We start from the raw sequence: 11,836 nt of genomic DNA, 5'->3' as shown, positions 1-11,836 counted from the left end.
ATCTAAAGCCACTTGGACCCAACCTCGCAATACCTCATTTCAGAATGTACTGCCTGCTTCTGCCAATGGGAGAACCATCAGTAGTGTTCCACCAGGCTGAACACAGCTACCTCTCCCACTAACCATGCTTCATTCTAATGTCAGAGGCCAGCAGAGAAGCATCACAATCCCATATTAAAGGAGCCAGAAATATGCAAGGAGAGGGAGTTAGGACTGCTCAATACCTATCAAATTTACAATACTATATAAAAATGGCTAACTGTGTTAATGTATGAAATCAACTATTTTCAAATTCCTATTTTTTACCTTTGGGGTGGGAGTGGGGAAGTACAGAGCCTCTGTTGCCATCCAGAAAGACAAGGCAGCAGAAATTTAAATTTAAAGGGAGAATTACACAACTGCCACACTAATATGTAAGAAAAGCCTAAACTAGAAATCAGAGGTGGATCTTTTTAAACTCAAGATGGCTACATCACTTATGTTTCTCCCCCGCCCGCTGTATAACAGCTACAGATTTAAGAATTAATCTAGTCCAATACTGGTGAAAGTGAATCCAACAGCTACCACTTCTCTGCTACAGCAAGCATACTGACATTATGGGCTAAAGTATACATTCTCAGGAACAAGAAGGTTCCAATCCCAAAATCTGCTGATAGAGTGGGGAACACAGGAGGTGCTGATCATAAAGCAGAAAGGAGGGCTATGTAATCTCTCCAGTGCCTGCAAATTTCTCCTACAAATGCCACCCACAACGTAATTTTTCTCCTCCCCCCCAAGTCCTAAAATCAAAAATCAGAGAGGGAAAGTAAGTGCCCAGACAGTACCTACAGGAGAGAACTGACAAGTGCAAGGGGGTAATAACAGCCCACCCCATACGCAACAACCCACTAGTTTTCTTCTGCAAATATCCCCCGGTCCATGTTGCCTTAGAAGGGAAAATACTGGAAAACTATTTTTTCTCTCACAATATCAGGTTCGGCCCACTTCACACAACATTTTTTTCTATATAAAGATGGCTTTCAAATGGTCTGGTTCACACATCACATTAAGCCATAGTTCAAAGTTAACTATGGTTTAGTATGAATGCTCATCATGCTATCACATGCAGCTAAGGATTTCTCACTCCACCTTCCCAGCTCCTGCCAGAGTCTGGCTTGTGATTACATCCAAACCAGGATTCCTGGTTCTTTCAAAAGCACAAGCAGTAGCCAACATTTGTTTTGGAAAAACAAACCACAAGCCCATGTTTGGACAAGCCAGTGTTGCTTGTTTCCTAATGGCACATCAGGAGCAAGTGAAAACAAAAGCAAAAACTTTCCAGTAGCATTCACTACAGTGCATTCATTTTAAAACATTTTTGAAGTGTGGTTTAATGTGACTTGTGAAGCAGACATATGGAAAATGGTCCTGATACAAGCCCAGTCTGGTGACCCTCTTTGTTTCCTGTTAAGTCTATGTTCTGAAATCTCATAAAGTTCTCCAATTCCGTAGACTGCAAGTGCTATTTTTCTCTGCTACATAACATTTTCACACAAGTTACCACACTGAAAATTTAGCAAACCTATCGTCCCTTTTCCTGACTTGGATTTTAAAATATTGCTAACTTTTTCAGTACTGAAAAGACATGGTCCATGGTATAAAACAGTGATGTGCCAACTTAAAGATAATAATAATAAGGGTAATTATTGGCAGGAATATCTAAAAGATACATTTGATGGCATGCTCTGGAATTGTTTTAGTAGCATTGAAAAGGGTCAATGAAGACTTCATTACCTGCATAAATCCAGCATTTCAAATACTGTACTAAATTTGCCATTTTTTTAAATTGCCCCACACAGATAACCCAAAAAAGCTTGATCCTACAAAAAGCACTTTGTATTCAAGTGCCATCTTACAAGTACTACCCAATTAGTGCTTCATACTGAACTCTCCATCCCGGGGTGTTTTAAGGTGTGTATGTACACCAAGCTTCTTAGTTTGTGCAGTACACCAACTCCAGGCTGCGTTCACTGCCTTAGGAACATTCACTTGTCTCTGTCTGGCTCATAACACATTAGGCATGCCTCAGCATGCCACAGTTCATACAAATAACCAGATTGGTTTCTACATGTTTCTACAGGGATGTGATAATAATGCACAGGTTTAGCACCAGAAATCACTTTGATCTATGTATGTCCTTTTAGCAAGACTTGTGTATTACCAGTTGAAGTTTCTCTTGGGAATGAAATTGCAATATTAAATTACATTAAAATAAATCAGACATGTAAGGTATAGTCTCTGTAAAATTCACTTCTAGGTCTCTGAGAAACAGGGGAGGACTGATGTTCAGTAAGGCATCACTGATCAAGCCCTAGACCAAACTCCTAAAAGTTTTTTATAGTTAGACCAAGAATGGGGATATAACTTGAAGGTAGCAGTTAAGATTTCTTCAGGTAGGATGTTGGGTTTCCAAGAGCAAGAGAGCAATTGGGAAAAACCTCCTTCACCAAGAACTGCAGATTTTCACAACCAGTCAACCAAATTGAGACTAATAAGAAGCAAGTTCAGAGAAGTGGCAGTTAGCAAATGAACTGTAATGCAACTGGTGAGCCTTTACAGTACTAACAATGGCTTGAAAAGAAAACTTAAAAGAACCATGTTACAAATTTTCTTAAGAGAAACAGAAGCCATCATTTGAAAAATTGCATGGCCCCAATTTTAAGCCATGCAATGTAGAGTTGGTTCCCACATCCCTTTGCTGGACCTCTAAAAAATAAGAGTGTACTCTTGAGACCAATAGCATGCACAAGGAAAGTGTTGAAAACTATTCCAGAATTACAAGTTTTTCATCTGATTGTGCCATGCCAACAGTAGAATATGAAAACTAAGATACAGATTAGATTTAAGGTAATGTTCATCATCAGCAGGTAGGTCCCCGCTTCAGATTTTCCAAAAGTTCATATTTTGAAAGGCATATATTTTGAAATTAACATTTATACCACCTGAATGGATAGACTCAGGGAACTGCTAGAATTTCATCAAAGTACCAGTGTGCCCAGTTTTGGCAAGTTTAGGTCTGGTGAAGGTGTTTTTCTTGGCAAAGATCATGTCCTTTTGACAGCAAAAAATCTAATATGCATGACCTCCTCATTCCATTCCAGGAGAAGCACCTGTTGAATTCCTTTTTGCTGTAAAAAGGTACAATGTCTATGCCAGGCAAATACAGTCAAAAGGTCAGAAGCTTTATTGAAAGCTATCGTCTTATGGTAATGCTAGAAGACTGTACTCCATGTTGCTATAGATATGACACTTCATATAGAATAGTAAACAATACTATCATAACCTCATTTCAGGAAGCAAAATGCCTAAAAAACAGACTAAGTTTCACCTTTGCATGAAGGTATGTATATTAAGTCTTCTACAACGGGAAGGAATAAGGCATGTGATGTTGAGAGTGATTCTGCTATCCCAGTTAGATAAAAGTTGTTCACATCAAAGGATCACTTGATAATAAATAAAATTGGAAGCAAGATGGATATTCTTGTCCACAAATGTTGATCAGGGGTAATAAAAAACCATAGTGTGTTGTTACATGAACAAGCTCAAATAAAATCTTGGGTATGTGCACTTCCTTTCCCCTTCATACAAAAAAAGAAAGATATAAAGCTTCTATTCTTGGTTAGAAACAAATTGTGGTTTGTTGGTTTACGAACTTGGCAAATGGCGGTTTGTTAGTAAGTTAGGCTCAAACCTGGGTCTGATCCAAGGCTTCTGCCAGCTCATTGAAGTAACAACAACCTACTTCAATGCCACCACCAAGAAGGCAATGTCAAATGCTGAAATGTGCACATTTAACCCATTTTAACTCTCTTTTTTCTATGAGATTAACATTATTTGAATCCAAACATTCCAGTTTGATGAGCTCTGGTTGGGCTATTAGGAAAAAGAATTCTTAGTCCAGAAAGGAGGTTTTCAATTACATTATCAACAGTGCCTTTGTAGTTCTGGTGCAGCTGGAAAGAAACATTTGGAGATCTGGAAGTTATTTTACCTGCCTGCCAGACATCAACAGAATTACAGCTGGGAACAAGCTTTAATTTTCAGAACATGGCTTGCTACAGCACCTTTTCCAGGGAAGGCCTGGGAGTGAAGATTCATCTGCCTTCTGGACAGAGCTCCAGAGAAACAATCATCCATCCCACTTAACTTTACAGCATCTCTACAACAAGTAGGCATTTAGCAGATGGTGTCCACAAAAATCACTATCCTTTGGGTGGCATTTTGGACTGGTAATTTATGGTGTGGTGTGGGTATTTCTTTTCTTTTTTAAAAATATAAAGGTTACCACCCCATTTTTTTTCTTTTTTCTTTTGCTTCCTTTACCCACCCACCCCCCAGTGTACAGGATTTTAAGTCTGTAGATTTAATTCAGTACACAAGTTGCGCTAATTTCAGTGAGACTCAAGCATCCGTAACAATCACCCTGATCAGAGTTAGGAGCATCATTCTAAACCCTTTGAAATCCATGGTCTTAGGCATGTCTAAGCACACAATCAGGCTGTCTGCCAGACTGCAGGCTAAAATATTAAGTATTCTGAGACCAGTGCAAAAAAAATCTTCATTTAAAAGCAGGTGGAACCTACGGCCCAGAGTTTAATTTCACATCAAATACACCAATATGAGGTGCTGAGTAGCATTATTTGGTGATATTAAATTCCATGGGCATTTCGTCTTCTACATTATTTGTGTGCTTCACTATTCAACAGCTTCATTTGAAAACATACAATTCTCACAAATGTCCCTCTTTTAAAAATATCTGTCTGCTCATATAACCAACAAAAGTTGGAGTAACAAGTTTAAAAGAAACCCACTCACAGAACATGGTGGTAGAGTGTACCTCATTCAAAATGGCAGCAGGCAGCATCTTGAGTCAGAACAAAGCATTAGTGTTATGGGTTGGAGGGATTATTACATACATACAATTCTCATTGCTCCCCCCCCCCTAAAAAGCTCTTCAGCAAGGCAACAGAAACAAAAGGGATGTCATTTTGCCTCTGTAGAGCTGGAAGCAAGAAAGCAGGCTCCTATAAACAATTATTTGCTACCAAGCACTGCCAAAATTAAGTGACAAAAAAAACACACCAGGCAAACACCCAGCAAGGAATCCTTTAGAACAGAGATGGCCAACTTGTGTCCTTGAGGGTCATATTATAGTCTAGATACTAATCCATGGGCCATCAATATTTTGTGCGTTCTGACCCATTCAGGGATGAGCAGGCCCTTTTATAAATATGGTGTCACCTACCAGCAAGGATCTCAAAGGTATGGGACACAATGCATTCATATGATAAAAGGCCTGGGGTGGAAGGAGAGAAATGTGCTTCCTAAAAAATCACCTCAAAGGGCAGCCTGGCAATACCTTTCTAGAATGCACCTAAGCCTGAAGTAATTTCTATGAAATGCATGTCTCATGACTTATTTTCCTAAAAAGTAAATCTTGATTGGTAGGACCACTGGGACCAAACAATCAAGCCAGGCCATCTCAGCATTAACAAAATACATAACACACACACTTTACCTCCACCCTTATTCAAAGGCACTAAAACCACAACCAACCCAACAACCAACCACCAACAATAATTTTACAAACACAGGGACTTAAAATGGATGCCATGTATGATACACAATCTTAGGTGCAGTTTTTATCTTGTTCAACCACACACTTTTTAATGCATACACATGTACAATTAAAACATAAAAATGAAACTGAAGAAACTTTAAAAGATCATATATTAAATGGAGTTACTTTCAAATCAAAAGGCTGCCCTACTTAAGTCTATATGTGAGGGACACCCACCAATCACTCTTTCCACACAAACCTTACTAAAATAAATGGAATTTAACAGGAACAAAGGTTGACAAGATTTCACCCAGTAGAATAAGAAAAGTTCCTACAAGCTACTTTCTTCAGTCAATGGTCAATCTTCAGTTATGTTTTCCAGTTAGGACTGAAAGTCATACTGAAATGTATCTGGATACAGAGAATGTATAAAATTCAAGTTTCATTGCAAAACTCAAGTTCATCGAAATGTTTCATTTATACTCAGCTCCAAATTAACATTTCAAGTATTTTAACTACAATGTAAATTGTTTGAATTCACATTTACCAATACATCTCCCTAAATGAAGATTGCCTTCTTTTTAGTGAAAGTAGTGTATACCCCTTGCAACAAACAAATCTTTGTTTCTTCAAATCCTTCCTCAATCACAGTTTACCTTTTTTTTAAGGAAGTGCAAATAACTGGGGTAATAAAGCTGAAGCAAATTATACTGAGAAACAATTTTTTAAAAACTGAATTGCGTTAGTGGCTCAAAATCACCCCTTCTATAGCCCTCTGTAGTGTCTGTTTATACTGGTAATGATGAAGACTTATCACCCTTCCCACTATGTATCGCACTCTAAAATGGTGGCCATGTCTGCCTAGGATTCTGAAAGAAAAAATCTCTGAAAACTCAATGGCTTCTATATATTTCCAACTTTAAAATATGGGTGCCAGTATTAAAATTAACCCAGATGGAACTAAAGTGGCCACAGAAAAGCTTTTTGTGGGTACAGAAAACATGGAAATAAGAAAATCCACAGTCCTAGCTCAACCACAATGCCAACATGGAGGGCAACACCCAAGCAGCTGTCTCAGGTTTTAACACAGTGACTGCTATAAAGTATTTCTATGCTATTGATATTTGTAGCCCAGTCCCCAAGAATTTGACAATGCTTAAACTTTGTTAGTCAAACCATGTGGAACAAACATTTATTTACATTCAAAATACCCTACTATAGAAAAAGGTAAAACAGTGACAATGGCTGCCTCTTTCTAGCCATAAAAAAATCAACTACTTCTGCTGCATTAAGTCTTTAGAAACAAACAAATAATGTGTTCTTTCTTCACTGTAGTTGCCTGTAAGGTAAAACTTGTTCCCTCAATTTAAAAGTGGGCTTGCAAGGCAGGTTTTGAGCCTTAACAAAGTTTCTTCCACCTCCCCCTTCCTCACTCATTTTAAAAGCTGCACTCATTACTCAACTAGCTGTGCAGAGATCCTGTGCAGAGAAACAAAAGCCTCAACTGGTCTTGAGAGGCTTTTTGCCACTGGAGCTACCCTAGCACGAGTCATCCCAAAGGAGGCACTTCGGGAACAACTTCCCCGTTTGATTTGGAAAACTAGCAGCTGAGAAACGTGCCTCATTGTGTGAAAGGTGCGGGTTTCTTGCTTTTTTTCCCAACCCGCGGGCTAAGACACACAAGGCAACTTTATTTGGGTCGAGGAGATGGGGGAGACGCGGGAGGGGAGCTCCCCGAGTGGAAAGTGAGCCAGGGGCCAAAGTGAGAGAGCCATGGGGGCCAGAGAGAGGGAGAGGGAGGAGGGAGGGAGAGAGAGAGAGGGAGAGAGGGAGAGAGGGAGAGAGGGAGAGAGAGAGAGAGGCAGAACGCTCACTGGCAGCCATATTAGAGTGGGTCTCCCTACGGGAGCCAAAGCTCAAAAGTCCGCTGGGCTGAAGCGACACAAGAGGGCCATTCTGCACTCCAACGCATGACCCCGTTTCTGTGGGATAAACGCGAGCCGGGGCTCCGAAGCGAGTCCATATGGAGACAAGGACGCCTTTTAGGACTCTCTCAAGAGCTCATACAGGCCCCCAGAAACCCAACGCTTGCCCGCCCCTCCTGTCCATCATTCAAGAGTCAATGGGTGGGGCGGGGGGCTCTTTCCCCCCAAGAAGGCGTGCAGTGGGGGGGACGGGGACGAATGGATGGAAGGCCCCCGAAACTCCCTGAAGATTAAACGGGGGAACCGACGGAAGATGTACACGTTTATTGAGTAGGGATGTGTAAAATGATACCTGCCCCCCCATACAGGGGTCTTGGGACCGGGAGTTTTTAGTAACTTGGACGGCGGGGGGTGGGGCAAAAGGCTCGAAGGGGGAATAGATGGTGTTGTTGTTGCCCCCAGACTCTCTGCATGCAGGCCGTCCGCCCCCCCCCCGCCCCCGCTCCGCCGTCCTCGGCGTCGCTGCTGGGGGGACGGGAGGCGGCGCACAGGTCGGTCGCCCAGGCTCACTCACCGGCGGCGGCCGCACCTTGCAGATCCCGGTCTGCTCGGCGATGGGCCGGATCTTGTGGATGAAGGCGAAGGGGTCGGCGAACTCCTCCCAGCTGGGCTCGAAGACGGGGCACTCGGGCGGCGGCAGGAACTCGGCCATGGTCAGCCCTGGGTCGCCGGCAGGACGGGCAGCGCCGAGGCAGGCAGCCGTTCCGAACAATCCCCCAACAGCCAAAGCGTCGCTGAGCGCCGCTGGAACGGCCCGTGTGCCTCCGCCAGAGCGAGGGCGGGGGGAGGGGGAGAAAAAGAGTTCCGAGGAGGAGGAGGCCCGGACCTATGGAAAGTGCCTCCCTCGCTCCCCCTTAGGGATCCGCCCGTCCCTCCCCCACGCCACATGGGGTGCCAGCCCCTTTTCTCCACCGCACCCCTTTGTTTGGTTTGACTCGCGGACGCCCAACTCTAGTCCGAAAGAGCTTGCGCAAAACACGGGTTGCGTGCGTGCGTGCTCGCTCCTCTTTACAGGAAGGCCTCTTCTGGGACGGCCAAGTATAGGGCCCATCTTGGCTACGCCCATGGGGCCCATATGCATAAAAAGTAATGGAGCTGCAGCAGCAGCAGCAGAGAAAGTATTGCAGCCGGGACTGGTTCAGCTGTGTGTGTCCCCCGGGAATGTGTCTGTTTTGGGAAGAGAGAGCGTGTTCTCCATACGAGGTTATGCCTTCAGGCCCCATGGTAGGCTTTCATTGTTTTGGTGGGATCGATCCAGTGATCCATCCCATTTGGACTCCTGTTTTCCGACAAAATGGGACTGAGGAAAAAGGAGCCACCTTTGCAATTCGCTAAGGATCAGGGCGTTCTTCGTCTAGGTACCCATTATTTTGTTTCAGGGTACACAGTACACTCAACAGTCACTCCATTTTGTTTCTCTGTCACAACCAGGAATCCCTAATATTCTCCTTCATTACATGCCTTCCACTCTAAAATCTGTATTTAAAATTTAATTTCATCGTTTTTCCATAATTAATAACTAATAAAATGATTCAACTAGCTGCGCTTTAAAATATGTTTCTGACTTACTCAGCACCTATTAAGATGACAGAACAGTTTGTCCATAACAGGAAAATGTCCATTTTTAAGTGATAACGCCCAAATGTGCAAAGATTAATATTCTGATTATGAGCATATTTTATTGCTGGTTTTAAGTGAAATAGCTTTAATTTTGCCAGCCCCAGGAACCTTTAAAAGAAAGCACAACATATTTATGCATTTAAAATAAGTTTGTTTCACATATGGTGGGCTGAAAATCACATTTTGTTTTATTAGGATGCTGTATTCTCACATTGATACAGTACTGCCAAATGATTAGTAATTACATAATTCTGAAATACTTTAATGTTTTAAATGTGCTAGCTTAATGATGAAATACTTAAATATGCCTAAATATGCTTCAAGTGTTTAAATATGCTTCAGTAGGCAGGATTCTGACCTATATTTTTGATAAACATACAACAGATCCACGTGTTTTCAGATGCAGTAGTTAATTCTACAAGAGAATAATGCACATGCAAGGAAGATTAGAACTCCATGGTTTTATTTAGCCATGCATTGTTTTAAAAATACTTCATTGTCAAAAATATATTAATGTGTCTCAGCAAGGTACAGTATATGAAACAAATAATAGTCTGACATTTAAAACTGAGTTTGGGTTTGCTTTATATTCATACTTTACACTGTTTCATAGATTCTATATTGGTTTCTTTATGTGCAAACCATTCCTGATTCAAAATGGAGATTGAGCCAATAGGGTTAGCAGTATGTTTTCTCTCACATTAGTTTTATTTATTTTCTTTATTTCTCATGCATTTCTAATATTACCTTTGCTGTTTTCAAATTAAACCATATAACAGCCTGATTATATTGTATGTAGGCTTATGGGTAAAGCCCACCAACTTCAGTTATTTATTTAATTTTGTAACTTCCCATAACCCAATTATTTATTGATCTTGACCTCTAAAGCCAGAGCTTTCCAAATTGTGTGTTGCGTAGTTGTTGTGTAGTGTAGTGTAGGTGTGTCCGCACAAACGCTCCCAGTGCTTCTGCTGGGGCTGGAAAGGGGTTAGTTTAACCTCAGGTTTGCTAGGAAAACTGGATCACTGTGTCATGAAATGACGCATGTCTAAAAAGTGTATCACCAACATGAAAAATTTGGAAAGTTCTGTCTAAAGCAATTATCAAAATCAGGTGGTTTTGTATTGATTCCAAGAGAATGCTTAAGGCTGCAATTATAACTTATTTACTTGGGAGTAAAGGTAAAGGTAAAGGGACCCCTGACCATTAGGTCCAGTCGTGACCGACTCTGGGGTTGCGCGCTCATCTTGCATTATTGGCCGAGGGAGCCGGCGTATAGCTTCCAGGTCATGTGGCTAGCATGACAAAGCCATTTCTGGCAAACCAGAGCAGCACATGGAAACGCCCTTTATCTTCCCGCTGTAGCGGTTCCTATTTATCTACTTGCATTTTGACGTGCTTTCGAACTGCTAGGTTGGCAGGAGCTGGGACCAAGCAACGGGAGCTCACCCCGTCACAGGGATTCGAACCGCTGGACTTCCTTCTGGGTAGATATGTTTATGCTTTTAGCTCTAATAGTGGGGGGGAGGGAGAGGATATCATGTACACTGAGGGAAGTTTATTGTGTGGCTTGTACATTTTAAGTCATGCACAGATTATACATTCAATCACCATAGTCAACACCACAGGATATAAATTGTGGGTGGCCTTCCAAGTTAGGTATGGATCATTTTTAGTACCATGCATTTTGTTACAAGACTGCAATCTTCAGTCCATTTCCTTCAGAGTAATACTGCTTCTTTTAAATTTAGAATGAGGAATAAAATGGTGATATATATATATACTGTAATCTATCCCGTGTGTGTGTGTGTGTGTGAGAGAGAGAGAGAGAGAGAGAGAGAGAGAGGGGACTCCATTATTAAACCACAAGAATTATTTTATCCCTAAAATACTATGTTCTGTATAAGTTAATGGCTCCTCAACCAAAAGATAAAGGCCTGTTCCAAATTTATTAAATTAAGTAGAGCAGGAGTGCGGCAGGATTGGCACAATCTCCTCCTTTAGATCTGTTGTGCAAAACTTTAGGATTTGTCTTTGTGGCATGGGGGTGGGGACCTACAACGTGACTGTTCCAATGACAGATTCCCTTCAGTTTCGCCAGCAACAGGGGATCACTAGAGGCCTCTAAGCTAATGAGCTCCATGCAGAGAACGCCAACCACATGGGTCTCCTCTCTCTAATCCACCTTCTTCGCCTTTATGATCTATGTTTACATGTGCGCAGGGATCCTTCACAGCTGACAGCCACCTCAGTGCCGGCACTTCTTTTTTTAAAGAGCCTCTCTATTCTCTGGGATAGGCCAGGGCTTGGGGGGACGTCAGAGGGGGAGGGAGGCCGAGCTGTTTCATTGTCTGCGCCGGGCTCTGTGCAGTAGGGAAGCCTTCCCTTTCCAGTGCAAAGCAGTGCGTGGAGCAAGGGGGGGCGCACTGTAACGCTGCTATCCCTGTCGCTTCCTAGCTCTCATACTGGACTTGGAGGCCCCTTGGTTCAGAGGGGACTATAGGCAGATCACTGGAGTCCCCAGGACAATGGGAATTGATGGTTAGATGGGAGGAAGGCAGCGGGGGGGGGGGCATTGCTCGGCGCAACTATCGTACAATCCTACCACGGGTTTCCTTAGCAGTAGGCCCCA

General features: G+C 42.3%; 1 protein-coding gene across 4 annotated transcripts in view; it reads right to left on the bottom strand.

Moving 5' to 3' along the window:
• KDM5B (lysine demethylase 5B) overlaps nt 1-9,127 on the bottom strand; it is a 52,254-nt gene extending 43,127 nt beyond the window's left edge. For all 4 annotated transcript variants that reach the window (XM_035121537.3, XM_035121538.3, XM_035121539.3 and 1 more), the window contains exon 1: nt 8,099-9,127. In XM_035121537.3, the coding sequence (XP_034977428.3) occupies nt 8,099-8,236 (138 nt within the window). In that variant the 5' untranslated portion in view covers nt 8,237-9,127. The remainder of the gene's footprint in view (nt 1-8,098) is intronic.
• Nucleotides 9,128-11,836: the final 2,709 nt, after the last annotated feature.

The sequence above is a fragment of the Zootoca vivipara genome, chromosome 7, assembly GCF_965207765.1.
Source record: "Zootoca vivipara chromosome 7, rZooViv2.hap1.1, whole genome shotgun sequence".
Taxonomy (NCBI): Eukaryota; Metazoa; Chordata; class Lepidosauria; order Squamata; family Lacertidae; genus Zootoca; species Zootoca vivipara.
Note: the sequence above shows the minus strand (reverse complement) of the source record. Positions and strands in the feature narration are given on the sequence as shown.